Raw genomic sequence first — 17,770 nt, forward strand, 5'->3', positions numbered from 1 at the left:
TACTCACCACTAGTACACTCACCACTCACCACTAGTACACTCACCACTAGTACACTCACCACTACTCACCACTAGTACACTCACCACTAGTACACTCACCACTACTCACCACTCACCACTACTCACCCCTAGTACACTCACCACTACTCACCACTAGTACACTCACCACTACTCACCACTAGTACACTCACCACTCACCACTAGTACACTCACCACTACTCACCACTAGTACACTCACCACTACTCACCACTCACCACTAGTACACTCACCACTACTCACCACTCACCACCAGTCACCACTAGTACACTCACCACTGGTACACTCACCACTGCTCACCACTCACCACTACTCACCACTACTCACCACTAGTACACTCACCACTAGTACACTCACCACTCACCACTAGTACACTCACCACTACTCACCACTAGTACACTCACCACTCCCCCACTCCCCCTCCCTCCCCCCCAGGACGAGGGACTTTGTCACCACCATGGCCAACACGGCCTTCCTGTCTCACGCTCCGCGCCCTGTCCCTGATGCTGCCCCTGCTGCTGTCCCTGCTGCCCCTGCTGCTGTCCCTGCTGCTGCTGCTGCCCCTGCTGCTGTTGCTGCCTCTGCTGTCCCTGCTGCTGTCCCTGCTGCTGCTGTCCCTGCTGCTGTCCCTGCTGCTGTCCCTACTGCCCCTGCTGTCCCTGCTGCTGCTGTCCCTGCTGTCCCTGCTGCTGCTGTCCCTGCTGCTGCTGTCCCTGCTGCTGCTCCTGCTGCTGCCGCACTGCCGCTTGGCTCCCCGCTGTGCCGCTGGTGGCTCGGCTTCCTGGGCGCTCTCAGACCACAGCCGCTGGCTGTGGTGTTGGTGGTGGTGGGGGTGGTGTTGGTGGTGTTGGTGGGGGTGGTGGTGGTGTTGGTGGTGGTGGTGTTGTCGGTGGTGGTGGAGGTGGTGGTGTTGGTGGTGGTGGTTGGTGGTGGTGGGGGTAGTGGTGGTGTTGGTGGTGGTGGCGTTGGTGGGGGTGGTGGCCGTAGTGTTGGTGGTGGTGGGGGTGGTGTTGGTGGTGGTGGCGGTGGTGGTGGTGGTGGCGGTGGTGTTGGTGGTGGTGGTGTTGTTGTTTGGCCGGATTGAGGGGGCTAAGCGGGCGCGGCACGGGCTAGAGAAGAGATGGAGTGATGTGGTACAGGAGGACGTGGAGCTGAGTGGACTTGCCGATGACTGGTACCAGCGGTGTCAAGATCGGCCTCTGTGGAGGAGGCTCGTGAAGGATGCTACTGGGCAGTTGGAGGCAGTCGCCCTCCAACAACAACGGAGGGCGGAGGAGCGACGCTCACAACAGCGAGCGGAGCGCCGGGTGGCTAAAGCACAGCAGGTTGGCACAGTAGGGGGCACAGGTGGTGCATCAGCCAGTCATCTCAGTCAGTCGACCCGTGGCACCTGGGTCTGCCCCGTGACCTCCTGCCAGCGGGCGTTCGACACTTCACGTGGCCTCAGGGTGCACATAGCCTGGCACAAGCGTCGTGGTGACGTCACCGCCACTTAGTGGCGAATGGCGGTTGTTGTTGTTGTTTGTTGGTGGTGGGGGTGGTGTTGGTGGTGGTGGTGTTGGTGGTGGTGGTTGCGGTGGTGGCGGTGGTGGTGGTGGTGGTGGCGTTGGTGGGGGTGGTGGCCGTGGTGTTGGTGGTGGTGGTGTTGGTGGGGGTGGTGTTGGTGGTGGTGGTGTTGGTGGTGGTGGTTGCGGTGGTGGCGGTGGTGGTGGTGGTGGCGTTGGTGGGGGTGGTGGCCGTGGTGTTGGTGGTGGTGCTGGTGGTGTTGGTGGTGGTTGCGAGTAACCCGAGAAGTGGGCGGTGGGGGTGGTGAGGGCGGCTGGGACGCTGCGCTCACTCCTCACGCTGCTCACTGACCGTGAGGACGACGACCAGGTGAGACCACGCACAAGGATATGTGTCTGTGTGTGTGTAGGTCGACTCAGCCTCAAATGAGTACCTGGAGCGATGTGTAAACATCGCCGCTAGGGAGACAAAGGCGGCCGGGCATGGTGCTGGCCACCCACCCCCTCGTGTGCCGTGCTGGCCTTTAAAGGCGCTCGCTAACAGCACTTGCCCCTACAGTCTGTTAAGGCTATACGGGGTATCTTTGTCTGTGCGCGGCACGGGCTAGAGAAGAGATGGAGTGATGTGGTACAGGAGGACGTGGAGCTGAGTGGACTTGCCGATGACTGGTACCAGCGGTGTCAAGATCGGCCTCTGTGGAGGAGGCTCGTGAAGGACGCTGCTACTGGGCAGTTGGAGGCAGTCACCCTCCAACAACAACGGAGGGCGGAGGAGCGACGCTCACAACAACGAGCGGAACGCCGGGTGGCTAAAGCACAGCAGGTTGGCACAGGAGGGGGCACAGGTGGTGCATCAGCCAGTCATCTCAGTCAGTCGACCCGTGGCACCTGGGTCTGTCCCTTGACCTTCTGCCAGCGGGCGTTCGTATTATGAAATAAAAGGCATAATTTTTGTATGTAAATATCTTATCTATAAACGTCTCCGCGCGCGTGCGCTTGCGAGGGATTTGCCTCTCGAACCGTGGGGTTGACATCGAAAAAAATGTGCCAGCCAGCACGCCCTAAGCCCCACGGTGGGAATAGGCTCTTCCTTTTTCATGTCCGTCACCTTTAAATTAGTCACAGCGATTTCGTGGGATTTCGCTATATGAATTTATTTACTGCGCGACATTGACCGTACCAACTCACGCCAATTGCTTGGGGGGGGGAAGGGGGCGGTGGACCGCGCCAAGTGTTGTGCGTTCAGTGGAGCTCACACCGGACATTTTATTTCACGTGTTTAACAGAACACCCGGCAGCCGCCTCCCCCCAGGAGGGACCCCGGCGGATCCCAGGACACCCAACAGCCCCCTCCTGCTACGGGGCAAGGGATATTGCGACTGCCCCTACTGGACTATGTCAGCCCTTACAGGTAAGTTGTACACAGACCGTCGCTACACATAGCCCATACACGCCCCTCCCTACACTATTATCAAACAAATAAGTTGCCAAATATTACAATGATAATGTTCGTGCGCAGATAATAACTCGGGTTCATTGTTTACTATTCCCAAACAAATAAGTTGTCTGATATTACAATAATAATAATGTTTGTGTGCAGATAATAACTCGGGTTCATTGTTTACTATTATGAAACAAAGAAGGTGGCAGATATTACAATCACTTTCTTTGTGTGCAGAAAAATACTTTTTAAATTCTTAGGTTGCTACATGTTTCCTTTTTGAGCTGTGTTTTTATGACGCTGAGACCGTGCACTGCCAGTCTGTGATGTGGCTTGTTGCCTGCTGATTAATTCACGCCAGTGCACCGCCGCTATTATACACACTGCTAATTTAGCTTTTGCCCATTATGAGTGTATGCCAGTCTATAATCTGTTGCCTGCTTCTTTACCTCACTCAGTGTACTGCCAGCCTTTCATGTCGACTGTATCCTGCTTTTTCAGCTGCTGCCCATATTGCCAGCTTTTTATGTCGACTGTAGCTATGCTTATGTCATTGAGTCGACGTACTGCCACTCTATAATCTAGACTGTAGCCTGCTTCTCAACTTACCTGTGCATACTGATGCTCATTCATGTACACTTATTTCAGCTGATTTCTTCTATGCATTTCTACTATTTCGATTGCTCACGTCACACTATTTGCTGATACGTAGTACTGCGATGCTCATAGCTGTGCCATCATCGGGGATTGCTGTGCACGTCGATGTGTGTGTGTGATTTGATGTGGGGAGCGATAGTGTAGCGGTTAGCGCACTGCGCTATGAACCTGGCGACCTGGGTTCGATTCCCGCTCCCAGCCAACACCAGTGACGATTATCTGAACCGGTCCCGGGCCTCCCCTAGGTCGACTCAGCCTCTAAATGAGTACCTGGTGCGGTGTGTAAACATCGGCACTAGGGAGACAAAGGCGGTCGGGCGTGGTGCTGGCCACTCACCCCCTGGTGTACCGTTCCGGCCTTCATAGGTGCTCGCTAACAGCACTTGCCCCTACAGTCTGTTAAGGCTATATGGGGGATCTTTGTTTGTGATTTGATGTGTGTGTTTGAGTCCATACGTGTGTGCGTGTAGGACCATGCGTGTGTCTGTCTTTTTCTAACGGACAACCCCCGATGTGTGTGTGTGTAGGTCGATGTGTGTGTGTGTGTGTCAGTCCAAGGGTGCGTGTCAGTCCATGTGTGTGTATCAGTCGATGTGTGTGTGTGTAGGTCGATGTGTGTGTGTGTGTCAGTCCAAGGGTGCGTGTCAGTCCATGTGTGTGCATCAGTCGCTGTGTGTGTGTGTAGGTCGATGTGTTTGTGTGTGTGTGTCAGTCCAAGGTTGCGTGTCAGTCCATGTGTGTGTATCAGTCGCTGTGTGTATGTGTAGGTCGATGTGTTTGTGTGTGTGTCAGTCCAAGGGTGCGTGTCAGTCCATGTGTGCGTGTCAGTCGCTGTGTGTGTGTTAGTCGATGTGTTTGTGTGTGTGTTAGTCAATGTGTGTGCATGGCTCCATGTCAGTGTGTAAGTCAATGTGCGTTTGTGTGTCTATGTGTGTCAGTCGATGTGTGTGTGTACGTCCATGTGTATGTGTGTCAGTCCATGTCTCTATGTTAGTCCACATGTGTGTGTGTAAGTCCATACATGTGTGTGTGTGTAAGTCCATGTGTGTGAGTTGATATGTGTGTGTAACTCCATGTGTGTGTATCTAAAGTAGAGTCCATATGTGTGTGGGGCAATGTGTGTGTCAGTCTATTTATGTGTGTGCGAGTCTATGTGTGTGTGTGTAAGTCAATGTGTGTGCGTGGGTCCATGTGTGTGTATATATACGTCCGTGTGTGTGTCTTACTCGATATGTGTGTGTGTGTAATGACGTGTTTTTACGTCAATATGTGTGTGAGTTCACCTTTGTCTGTGTGTGAATCGATGTGTGTGTGAGTCGCTGTATGTGTGTAACTCCATGTGGGTGTATCTAAAGTGGATGTCTATGTGTGTGTAAGTTCATATGTGTGTGTGTGTAAGTCGATGTCTGTCTGTGTGAGTCTATATGTGTATGTGTGTGCGCGTGTAAGTCGATGTGTTTCTACGTGTGTGGGTCGATGTCTGTGTGTAAGTTGATGTGTGAGTCTATCTTTTTCGCCCGGGCAACGCCGGGTACTTACCGCTAGTAAAATAATAAAATATAAAACAATACAATTGTAGTTTTATAAAACAATACAATTTTATTGTTTTATAAAATTGTATTCTATGCTAATTCCTTTGTCAAAGGGTACCTCTGCGGATGTGTATACTTTAACTTAGCTATTTCAATGAGCCATTTCAATGCTAAATTATATGCTAATTCCTTTGTCAAGGGGTGCCTCTGTGGATGTGTATACTTTAACTTAGCTATTTCAATGAGCCATTTCAATGCTAAATTCTATGCTAATTCCTTTGTCAAGGGGTACCTCTGCGGATGTGTATACTTTAACTTAGCTATTTCAATGAGCCATTTCAATGCTAAATTATATGCTAATTCCTTTGTCAAGGCGCTTTGTGTTTTTCTTCTCACACAGCTTAAAGGTCGTGATCTGAGCGTGGCTTCTCACACTCCAGCGCTGTCCTCCAGACAGTCTCGTCCCTTCACCTGATGAAGGCCGCTTGTGTTGTGGCCGAAACGTCGTGATTTTTTGTTATTTTATTTTCACCTACGTGACTTTACCCAATAGAACCAAAGAGTATATTTTATACTTTTTGCATTGTTTACAGTCTGGAAGCTACCCACATGGCAAATTTCAAGTTTGTTGCATGTCGGGAAGTATGCTAAACATTTCGAACAGACACACATATTCACAAATTTTGCTTTTATATATACAGACGAAGGGGTGGGTGACAGCACCACGCCCGGCCGCCTTTGTGTCCCCAGTGGCGATGTTCACACACCACAGCAATTACTCGTTTGAGGCTGAGTCGATCTAGGGGAGGCCCAGGAGCGGTTGAAATAATCGTCACCGGTGGTGGCCGTGAGCGGGAATTGAACTCGGGTTGCCGGGTTCGTAGCGCAGTGCGCTAACCACTACACTACAATGCGTTAAGCTTCCACATGCGTGGGTCACGTGACAGATTTGACGTCACAGCTCACTTGCCGTGCAAAAAAAATGCATTATTGAGCTCCCCCCCTCCTCCCCCCAGAAAAAAACACAAAAGTGTATTTTAATATTTTTTGCGTGGTGTACAGTCTGGAAAGTACCCACATGGCAAATTTCAAGTTTGTTGCATGTCGGGAAGTACGCTAAACATTTTGAATAGACACACATAATCACAACTTTGCCTTTTACATATGTATGGAGATAATTTCGGCCAGGGCTGCTCTGTGTCAGCGACTCTGAAAAATCTGCTGACACCCGGCACACCACGTCCAGTGTGTACCTTTCGCTATCGCCGTGGCTACCGGGGCTGTGCTGCCCACTCCACTCCGCACCAGCGACCCGGAAAATATTCAGTGACAGATTAAGCCCTGATTATTATTCACACAATTACACATCCAGTGGAATTTGAACACGTGATTTCGTGCTTACGGGACAAGGTGTTTACTCGGTGGGCCATAGCTGCAGCTCCCCAATGCTGCATAAACCCACGGTTCTTGTTATAATTCCAGTTACAGTAATGCTACTTTATCAGGCACTGGCTGTATTTCCACTGAAATACACAAGGATAATTCTCTGTTATTACGAATCTTATATCTGACATGTTTAAGTGGTGCTTTTCTGTTCGGTGAAATGTGTTGCTATTAAATGTGATGCGAGCAAAGAGACTTGTTTATTGATCGCTGATCGATCGATTGACTTCATGGCCGAGCGGTAGCGCGTTGCAGATGTTTGTGGTACGAGCCCCACGACCACCCCGGTTAACGCTGTGGGTGTATGAACTGTAAATATTGCGGACTGTCTGCTTCACAGTCGGATGCTAAAGATCTCGGAGATGTAATTTAAATCAGTAGTATGCCACGTGTGTCGGCACAATTCTGTAAATGCGACAACTACTGTGGGCTGTCCGTGAAGCGTAGCGCCTCCAGGGTGTAGCCTCGTGTGTACGCTGAGCTTGTTTCGCACCGTACGTAGCCAACCGTGCTCATCGGAGGCGCCTTGCGCTGCACGAATGGAGCGGACGCCAACGTGCACTTGCAAAACCCAAAAGCTTTTTGATTGCCCTCGTTTTGTCCGTTGAAGACGATGCAAGCCGCGCTGCAGGACGATGGCCGCGAGCACGAGAAGCCGTGCCTCAACGAGTCCCGCGCGGCGGAGCTGGTGGAGCGCCTCTACGGGGTGAGCGTGGCGGGGGTGAGCCCGCTGGCGAGCTACGTCGACCAGAACTACCGTGTGCTGGCGCGCGACGGTCGCCAGTTCGTGCTCAAGGTCACCAACACGCGGGACAGCCAGCGGCCGCAGCTGCTCGAGGTGCAGATGGCCATGATGAGTTTCCTGCGGGAGAGGGGCTTCCCCATGCAGGAGGTGGTGGACAACGTCAGCGGGAAGATCATGTCGCTCGAGAACATCGGTGAGCTGCGCCCGCGTGGGTCCCGGGAGCAGAGACATTGGAGAAGAGATGTACGTAATACTAAATCTTGTTCTACTTGATGTGCATCTCCATCTCCCTTTGTCTCCCCCTACATGCTAAGGCCTCGGCACAGAGACCCTATCTCTCTGTGCTCCGTACGTTGTGTCTCTCTTTGTGTCTCTGTATGAACTCCCTTCTACTTAGGTGTCTGTATATATATCTGCGGTTCTGTGTTTCCTCTCTCTTAAATTTAGCTCTTCTATGCCTGATGATGATTGCTTGCGTTGCAATCGAAACGTCGTATGCTATTATGTAATTTTATTATTATTATTTCTTATTTCTACGTGAATTTACCGAAAAAACCAAAGAGTCATTCCTGCAGTCACGAAAGTGACAAATCAAGTTTAATAGATGTACAGTGCAGTACAATTGATTTTGCTGCAACTGAACTCTGGCCCCCACAACATAGCACCACGCAGCAGCCTGTGATGCCTGTTTAATGCACGATTGTAACCCATAGAAGCCCTAATCCAGGCTCAACCTGCTTAGCTTTCAGATCTTATGATAGGGCACATTCCAGGTGATTTAGTCATAGGCTGATAGTAATCATACGAACACAGCATTGGTTTATACTTGCAAAGACAACGATCAATATCCGAGCATGAGGCGGTGGTATAATACTGGGTCTCACTCCACTGACGATAAGTGATGTAAAAGGATCGTACTTTTTAGTTTTTGTGAGGTTGGTGGATGTAACGCACTGCTTGTTGGTACTGGCCCAAGGTCCACATTGTGATATTTTGTAAATTCTTCATATATATATAAAAAAAAACAATGTTTGGTGTGTGGGATGAAACTGGAATGACTGCTCACAGCAAAGCCACACGGACGAGACGATAACATCTGTGGTGAGAGATCAGAAGCACACTTGCTGTTTTCTCATCTACTGACCTGCAGGTTGGTAGATATAATGTTTGTACAGTTCACCGACGCCGCCATTCGCCAACTGCACAGTGTGTTCCACCTCCCCACACCTCCGATGAGCACGGTTGGCTACGTACGTATGGTGCGAAAGAATTTCAACATACTTACGAAACCTAAATCGTAATTTTTGTTTCTGCTTATCTTCCCACGAGACCCTGAGAAGCAAACGTCAAACTCTTTGCATCGAGTTCCGGATTTGCTGACAAGGGGAACACGTCAAACCAAAACCATGTATTACATGAACAAGCATAGACGGGAAAGATATGTCACAAGTGATATATTGTAGAGATATGAGAGAGATTTATTCATGATAAAGGTTTTTGGGTGAGATCACGTTATTTATAAATGTGTCATAACCCTCCACCACCCGACACAGCCAAACAGTAAAAAATGTGTCACGTTGACAACACATAAAAGAGTTCACTACTTTAGCCCACCGGTGTGATGAAGAGTGAATCCACAACATTTACAATATTTGAATACGACGTTTCGCTGGTAATTACATCCAGCATCATCGGGCAATTCGCCAGAATGGTTAAGCCCTCACTTGCTCCCGGTCTTAAATAGAGCAGCAGGGTGATGTCATCATTTAACTCATTCAGAGAGAGATTTAATCAGAAATATGATATTTATATGGAAGAGATAGGAGAAAGATCTATCCGCAAGAGGAGAGATTTAGAGAAATGCAAACATGTCGATACAGAGCTTATCTCTCCCCCACACCCACTCCGGCCTCCTGCATCGCATCACTTCTATTAATATTATTATTGTAATTATCATCGTTACACTTGTTTTCACAGCAGAGCCTCACTGAGTATCGGGAGGGTCTTGTCAAACTTTTCAGTTGGGGGGAGGGCGCGGGGGCGACGGTTGTCGTGTGTAATTTCAAGTGAGTATTGCTGACTGAGACATGTACTTAATTAGTTCTTGTAAGGCGTGGCGGGATAGTTGTCCTGTAGACCAGAATGAATTAATTTTGGTGGTTCGGGCTTGGCCCACGGGCTGTAGTTGGGACAACACTGGGCTGCTAAACATTTGTAAAGCAAAGTGCTTCATAGCTCATCGGATTCCTCCAGTAAAAGTACATATTCTGATTATAATGCCTGGGCTAGCAGCGCTCCTTTAAACCCAGGCTCGGGGTTCATCGCGTGAGCTGACATCGCCGCCCAACGCCGTGTTTGGAATGCGAAGATCACGGAATGCCGCTGACCCTTATATTTACGTGATGGAACGAGCGATAAAAGTCGCCTCCTGATGCAGATGGGGCCCCCATTCACCCTGCTCCTAAGTAATTTGCTCAAGCTGAACCCAGGGAATTCAGCTAGACTCGTGGTGCTGACGTATCCATTCTGGCCCGAACCTGGGCGAATTGCCCCCGGTTCCGGCCAGCGTGCGCTAAGGCGTTAGGGTTGCGTGCCACGTTGCAACTTTGGCGGATGCCTTACGCATGGGTGTGGTGAGGTATTATTCCTCTCAAATGCTTTATTTAGCTACAGCGGTTTAGACAACAAGGCCATATAGGAATGCGAATTTCGGAATGCGTTCTTGTTATTAATTTCTGCGTTAATAGTATCGTGAAAGAAAGTCATGAGGAAAAAATCACTCCAATTTACTATTGTTGGGGGGGGGGAACAGAAATACTCGATTCAAGTTGCTTGAGAGATTGGCGTTTTAAAGACTACACGAATTTTATGTGCGTTATATATGGGACTTAGCACGTTCATTATTGTTATTAACCATTTAATGCTGAGCAGCAAATTGTCGCTTAATTTCCTAAAAAAAGAATAGTAGCCTTGGCTATCAGTTGAGCAATTCATCAGAGACCCTGTGTAGTATAGCACGTGGGTAGTAAACACAGGGCGCAAAGTGGTGAGTTGACACTTTGGCCAGACCTTGGAGGTTCCGATATCAGCTTCCAAACAGCTTTTTATGTTCCAGCAAAAGGAAGCGACGGTGAGATTTCACTAACCGTGGTGACCTCTTGACCTCGGTGGCGACTCCTGCTGTGAATTCTCAGACTGCGGCGAAGGAGAGAAGGAGTTCAACGTGCGGCTGCTCACGTACCTGCCCGGCGTGCCGCTGTCCAGGGTGCTGGCAGATGGCAGCCTGTACTACCAGGTGGGCAAGCTGGCAGCGAGCATCCACCAAGCCCTGCAGCAGGTACGAGCGCACGAGCGCCTCTTGACAGGTGACGTGAGACTGCAGGGATTCATATTCTTGTTGCTTTCGGTAAAGTCACCACGTAGAAGGGAAACAATAAAATAATAAAAAATATAAAACAATAACATTCTCACGACGTTTCGACTGCAACACAAGCAATCGTCATGAGGTGTGAAAACCACAACAAGGAAATTAAAAAAAAAATTCTTGTTGTGGTTTTCACACCTGATGATGATTGCTTGTGTTGCAGTCGAAACGTCGTGAAAATTCTATTGTTTTATATTTTTATTATTTTATTGTTTCCCTTCTACGTGACTTTACCGAAAGAAACAAGAATATGAGAATATTCGCCAAAGTAAAGAGGCAAAAAAGAAATAACTCGCAAATTACTTCATTGGGAAATGCGGAGCGATAGTTTCCCCAACCCCTTACTGCGACAATCTTAAAAAAAAAGTCTTGAGTCTCGGCGAGCCTTTTCTCTCGGTAAGCAAGTGTAATGTGACGTAACGAGCCCACTCGCTCAGAACGTACGCAGCTGTTCATAATTAGCAATGTGAGAGTCCTTCCAAGTGATCGAATGGCTGGTTTTCAAGCAACGTATTTTTGTTTCCCCCCCCCCCAAATTTTATTCCAAGCGTCGGGGTGGAGCGGTGGCGCAGTTGTGCGCACACTGCGCTACGAACCCGGCCACCTGAGTTTTATTTCCGGCCACGCCTAACATTCGTGGCAAGTGATATCTGAACCAGTCCTGCCCACCCCCCCTTGTCCTCTATCCTTCACCAACCTACACTGACCAGTTTGGCGAAGTATGGTCAAACACCCTACATGACCAACACTGAATACGGCAGTGCCTTGATAAGGGCTGTATGAGTTGTGCTAATTGGTGCCATGTCATGAGATGGAAAAAAACATCTCATTCTGTGCATCACCTCTGGTTATAGAATGGCCCGCAGAAGGTGATCTCACAAAACTACTTCTCAGATCCATTCAAGTGTCCTGTTACTCACAAATACCAATCAAACATTTGCCAGCCGCACGCAGGACTTGGGCAAGGATTCATACTCTTTGGTTTTTTCGGTAAAGTCACGTAGGTAAAACTATAAAATGATAGAATTTTTAAAAATGTAGTTGTTTTTTCATTTATTCTTTTATTTTATAGTTTTACCTACGTGACTTTACCGGAAAAAAAAAAACAAAGAGAAAATAATAAGTCAAGGAGAACATCTTTTTTGAAACGAAGACTATCCTTTGCTAGCTTGACGTTTTGCTGCCTTTAACTTACATGTGTACTCAACTGGCCAATGCGATGTTAATCTCGTATTGCATTTTTTGTCATCTTACCGCCTTCGTTTTTAAACATCTGCATAGTTTGAGCACCCGTTCCTGCACTCCCTGCAACGAGACGATTTCATCTGGAACCTGTCAAACACCCACCTGCTCGAGCCCTACCTCTTCACTCTGGACGGCGACCCCAACCAGGGTCTGGTCAGGGAGGTCATCGCCAAGTTCCGCGAGGAGATCCAACCCAACCTGCACAAGTTTACCAGATGTACGCTCGCCTCGCAGCTTCACCCGGGACGTAGCTCCATGCCTCAGGGGGCGAGGGGCGCTTCAGGCCACCGACGAGGCCTTGAAGCCACGACGGGTGCCGCGTACGTGTGTACGTTGAACTTCTTTCGCACCGTACATAGCCAACCGTGCTAATCGGAGGTGCGGGGGAAGGACAACAAACTAAACACAAAAAATCAGTTCAAAAATAAATTAGTGTTCAATCTAGGTTTAAAAGTGCATAGCTCCAGTGCCTTCCTAATATCGGAAAGAAGAGCTTTTCAGACGGCCGCAGAAGTGCATCTGAAAGCGCGCGATGCGGTGACCGTCTTTGTTTGTTCGATGGTTAGCCAAAAGCCGCTGCGAGGATCACCCGAATTCGCGTGATGGTTTATGCTGCTTGACGAGATCAGCAAGGTATTGTGATTCATTTGTGGCAAGCATTTTCTTTGCAATGTGCTTTACGTGATTACTTTTACCCAGCATACACAGATGCATTACAAGGCATGCATGTAATGGGGGACACTCGCACAGACACTGATCACAGGTGAAATCAAATGACAGGGTTATTACATTCAGACGCTACTGTATATAAATCATAATTGTAATTTCTACCAAATCATTTTTCAATGGATGCTAAATTGTGTTCAACAGTTTTTGTTACACATATCCTCATAATAATAATGTACAGCCCTTTGTCAATGCACTATCTGGACGAAGGCATTCCCAGGCTGTGTAGGGTCATGGGGGTTGTTTTGCCTCCTTCACCATGCTGGTCGGTGAGGAGGTAGGTAGGATCCCAGGACTGGTTCAGATATCAGTGATGTTCTCCATGGCCGGGAATCAAGGGCTCGTGATGCGGTGTGCATACCACTACACACCGCTCCATATCTTGCCCCCGTGCAGGGTTGTACGACGCTGGTGGGTTATTGTAATTCTGTGCCTTTGAAGGCAGGAGAAGAAGTCGGTGATTCACTGAGACTCTGCGGGGGCCGTTCTTAGACTCGCACACGCGGCTTGCGCAACACCAATCGTGCGGCCGGAATAAAAACGGCACGGGCACGAACGATGACGACGGCGACGAGGGGAGGACGGTCAACAATAAAAGACAACGGACGAAATCAAATTCGACGTTTCCCCCTCGCCGCAGGCATAATCCACGGTGACTTCAATGACGACAACATCCTGGTGCAGGAGGTGGCCGCGGGAAGCGAGCAGCAGCAGCAGCAGCAGCAGGGGCCCAAGTCGGCGGAGGGAGCGCCGCGGCACCGCGTCTCCGGCATTGTGGACCTCAACTCGATGATGTTCGGCTACCACGTGTACGACCTGGCCATGGCCATCATGTACATGATGGTGGAGAGCGGAGAGGCGATGGAAGCCGGGGGTCACGTCCTGGCCGGCTACGAGAGCGTGCAGGCCCTCACCGAGGACGAGAGGAGGGCCGTTTACTTCCTGGTGGCGTGCAGGTGAGAGCGGAGGTGGGGAGGGGGGCCGGGGCAGGTCGGGTCGGGTCTGCCCGGATCGCCGTTGGCCGCATCGGGAAACGTTGGCTTCAAAAACCTGTGGCGGTTGCGTAACGAGAATTAATCCAGGTCTGGCGAGAATCCGATAAACTCGATGATTGTGCGGCAAAAAAAACACACGTGCTTTATTATTTATTTAAAGCTCTTCATCAGACCAATGATGAATGAAGGTCTTGCCAATGCCATGTCGATCGTCGCGGTGGTTGACCATACTTCACCATGCTGGTTAATGTGTATTGGTGAACGGGGGGGATCAGTAACAGTTTAGACATAATAATGCTGATTACCATGATGTTGCTAACAGCACTTCTACGGATGCTGCTGATGGTGATGATGATTATAGAAAAGACACTCATAGCAATGTTGTTTACGATCATGTTGCTGATCACGCTGCTGCTGCTGCTGCTGGAGACGAGGAAGATGAAGACGGCGACTTTCCTTCTGCTGGCACTTCTGCTGCTGACCACGAGACTTGATCCAACTATGGCTGCGATTCCTGGACGCTAAAATCCCAGCCGATCAACAAGTCGGCAGCAAAAACCCTCTTGAATAACAAACGATATTAACCGTCACGACAGCAACGGCGACAACAACAACATGGTCTACTTTTCCCCGCAGGTTCTGCCAGTCGCTGGTCATGGCCCGCTACACGATCCTGCGATACCCGCAGAACGCCGACTACCTGCTGATAACGGCACGCACCGGCTGGGTGAAGCTACGCGAGCTCTGGACCAGGGGCCTGGAGGACATGCAGAGGCTGTGGTCCGATGTTGCGGCACGGTACAGAAACTAGAACCGCGGTGGAGATCAAGACGGACGGCGAGGAGAGAGAAGGGGGAGTTTGGGGTGGGGGGGGGCCCACCGTGAGACACGTCCTCCCACTCGCCCCACCGGTACCTCCCGAGGCTTCGCAAGGAACCGGTTTCAACTTGAACGTGGCGCCGTTGGTTTTGGACACGTGCGATCTTTGAATACGGAATCTGAAAAATGTGAATTGCTCATGCCAGGCACTTAATGCATAGGGGAGGTTTTTCGTGGCTTCAGGTTAGGAACGTATTGTTGCTGCATCCAGCGCTGTTGACAAAACGGCGTTCACATGCGCATCCGTGGGTGATAATAATAAAATAGTACTGTCAGAATATTTGTTTCCCGTTCATTTACTCAGGAAATCCTGACTGTTTCTGAGATTTTGTATTCATGAAGTTCCAGCGTTCAGATGTTCGACCAATTCCTTTGTAGCTTGTTTGGCTCGTGAGAGGAAACCGGAGTAACTCGGAGATTACCTGTGCATACGAAAGGTGGTGGGGGGGGGGGGGTAACACTCGACAACTGCATAGATGTTTTATATTTTTATTATTTTATTGTTTCCCTGCTACGTGACTTTACCGAAAGAACCAAGAATATAAAAAGCGTTACCGTACACCGACATCTGTTGGCCAACTTGCAGCGCAAGGCCTAAAACGTCTGCTTTTCCCAGACAGTCTTCAAATTAAGCACTCAACCCAGGCTCTTCCCCGGTTGAGCTTCAAAGATCTGACGAGATTTGGTGCATTCTGGGTTAATTTTGTTATTTTGTGAGTTGCAGTTGCATTCAGATATTTTTTTTATCTAAACTACAGTTGACCTTAGAACCCTCAGACATGGGCGTGGGGAGTCCTGGCCTCGTGAAAGATCAGTCGACTTTCTTGCGTTGCCATGACCTTCCACTCGGCGGACTTTGGGAACGGTAGTGGGGTGGGGGTGGTGGGTGTTTGATGATTTTGCTGTAAAGGTTTCCTCTACAAAAGTGGGACACTCCTGGGTTTTGCCACCAAGTACTAAGTCATGTTTTGCAGAGGGGTCAAATACTTATTTCCCTCATTAAAATGCAAATCAATTTATGAAATTTTTGACATGCGTTTTTCTGGATTTTTGTTGTTGTTATTCTGTCTCTCACTGTTCAAATAAACCTACCATGAAAATTATAGACTGATCATTTCTTTGTCAGTGGGCAAACGTACAAAATCAGCAGGGGATCAAATACTTTTTTCCCTCACTGTAAGTTCGATTACAGGGAATGACTATAACATGAATTGAAAGCGATATCTGGACCCCTTCAAACAAACCGCATTGACCAGTGTGGTGCAGTATGGTCAAGTAACCCATATAATATGGGGAAAGGCATCATCCAGCAGTGGATTGATCTGAGGCTGTGAAAATTGGCTAAGCCTCGAACGCAGATGCACCACGTATACACTGCCGCCTCCTGTCTTATGCCATTACCGACGAGAATGTTGCCCTCTCATACTAAATTAAAACTTTTTTATTTTACCAGGGCCCACTGAGCTGTAAAGCTCTTTTTTTTAGAAGCGACCTGGCCACAAATGATAGCTCAACGAAGTGGCTTATCGTGTGAAAATTTCTAGCAGCCAAATACTCCAAACACATGCTTCTGAATTGGGAGGGAAAAACCGGAGGACTCGGAGAAAAAGCCACACGATCAAGGGGAGAACATCCAAATATACAGCAGCAGGCATCAGTCGAGATCGAACCAACGACCTCCTGTATACCAGGCGAGGTAGTTAACATCTGGCCACTGTGCTTGCAGCCCATCTTACCCGAGTGAATGTGAGCTTGCATTCTGTGCTCTGGTAACCCGTAATTGTACACAAGCGAGAGTGAGAAAGTACACCGTCAGTTTTTCAGGTCGCCCTATCCGATGAGAGCGATCAAACACAATGTGCGATTCTCAGAGACAGCAATAATATAATCCCATTCCTCTAGAATTACTGTCAGCTGTGCCCCTATGATAGGAAAGGTTATGCCACTCTTCAGAGGTATGGGGTGCTCTCCTTTCCTTCTCACCTCATCTATGCCAACCATGTCACGATGTATTTATTTCAATTGTGCCTCTCGTTCGCCAGTCTGATTCTTCAGCTTGTGTACGTCTTGTATCGAGTAGGTGGTGTGGCCAACACCACGCCAAAGGGGTCGTCCATAAATGACGTCACGCACCTGGGGGGGGGGGGGGTCAGACATTTGTGACGATGCGTGACGAGGGGGGGGGGGGTGAGAAATGTGACGTCACATCAAAATGCGCAACTTTAAATAAATATAGACAACACGCTCCACTTAATTAAATAGACTTGTTAATAAATGTTTTCTCCTACAACATCAGAGTGCAGCGGCACAATAAATACGCACTACAATGACAATAGTTTAAAGCGATTTGAAGCATGTTTTATCTTTTTTTTTGGGGGGGGGTCAGACATTTGTGACAATGACGAGGGGGGGTCAAAAATCGTCCAAAATCGCGTGACGTCATTTATGGACGGCCCCAAAGCCGCTTTTGTCGCCCCAATGCTGACGTAATCCACAGCACACCAGGTACTCATTTAAGTCTGAGCCGACATAATTGAGGCCCAGGAAGTCACCGTTGTGACCACATACACACGCACGAACATTCGCCAATGCGTCATCATCGCCACTCCGATCATTTAGCGGCCGACGACAACGACGACGACGACGATGTCTGGGGCCGCTCTACCCGATGCAAGGATTCTGCCGACGGCTAAAGGCTCCTCCTCCCGTGCGCCTCTGGCGATGCCCCCCGAACAGCGCTGTGCCGAGATGGCTGCGTCAACGGCGGGCGCTGCGCGGCTCCCTGGCGTGTGCACCTGCAGGGACGGCTACTCGGGGCTTCGTTGCCACAAGCGTACGGCCACCATCTGCTGCTGCTGCTGCCGCCTCTCAAATCCCCGCCGTCAACTCTTCGTAGAGAGATTGGGGGGGGGGGGGGGTATCCGATCGGGATTTCCTTGGCATTTTTCCATCCAGTCCTCTGCATTCTCAAACTGAAGTTTGTGGGCCAGTCTTCCACGGTCCATTCGCATCTCCCATTAGTCGCCATTGAAGTGTAAATTGGACCGTATCGCTGCATTGTATTGCAGGCTGCTGATTTTGTGGGAAGTGAAAAGTGGGCCGCAGAAAGGTGTATCTACTGGCTTTACGAAACACCTGTTG

The 17,770-nt window shown here is 49.4% G+C and overlaps 1 protein-coding gene across 5 annotated transcripts; it reads left to right on the plus strand.

Annotated features, from left to right (window-relative positions):
- The first annotated feature begins 1,739 nt into the window (after window positions 1-1,739).
- Window positions 1,740-15,732, plus strand: LOC142912066 (hydroxylysine kinase-like). 5 transcript variants are annotated; one of them, XM_076060354.1, is made up of 8 exons: window positions 1,741-1,912; window positions 2,219-2,365; window positions 2,829-2,953; window positions 7,226-7,553; window positions 10,555-10,697; window positions 12,066-12,246; window positions 13,396-13,711; window positions 14,387-15,732. In XM_076060354.1, exons 4-8 carry the CDS (start codon window positions 7,229-7,231, stop codon window positions 14,559-14,561), a joined length of 1,140 nt encoding a protein of 379 aa, XP_075916469.1. In that variant the 5' UTR covers window positions 1,741-1,912; window positions 2,219-2,365; window positions 2,829-2,953; window positions 7,226-7,228; the 3' UTR covers window positions 14,562-15,732. The 5 variants fall into 5 exon arrangements, with proteins under 5 accessions (XP_075916471.1, XP_075916469.1, XP_075916468.1 ...); XM_076060356.1 differs by having other exon boundaries at window positions 1,740-2,365; window positions 12,100-12,246; XM_076060353.1 differs by having other exon boundaries at window positions 1,741-2,365.
- The last annotated feature ends 2,038 nt before the right edge of the window (window positions 15,733-17,770 follow it).

The sequence above is a fragment of the Petromyzon marinus genome, unplaced genomic scaffold, assembly GCF_048934315.1.
Source record: "Petromyzon marinus isolate PM22_M1 ecotype Great Lakes invasive population unplaced genomic scaffold, UKy_Petmar_22M1.pri1.0 PM_G_Scaffold_184, whole genome shotgun sequence".
NCBI lineage: Eukaryota > Metazoa > Chordata > Hyperoartia > Petromyzontiformes > Petromyzontidae > Petromyzon > Petromyzon marinus.

What these genes read in the sequence shown, in the direction of transcription:
- LOC142912066 (XM_076060353.1), top strand. Translation starts at nt 7,229, where the DNA reads ATGCAAGCCGCGCTGCAGGACGATGGCCGCGAGCACGAGAAGCCGTGC. An exon ending in CCTGCACAAGTTTACCAGAT is followed by an intron (nt 12,247 to 13,395) that starts GTACGCTCGCCT and finishes CCCTCGCCGCAG; the next exon opens with GCATAATCCACGGTGACTTC. An exon ending in TACTTCCTGGTGGCGTGCAG is followed by an intron (nt 13,712 to 14,386) that starts GTGAGAGCGGAG and finishes TTTTCCCCGCAG; the next exon opens with GTTCTGCCAGTCGCTGGTCA.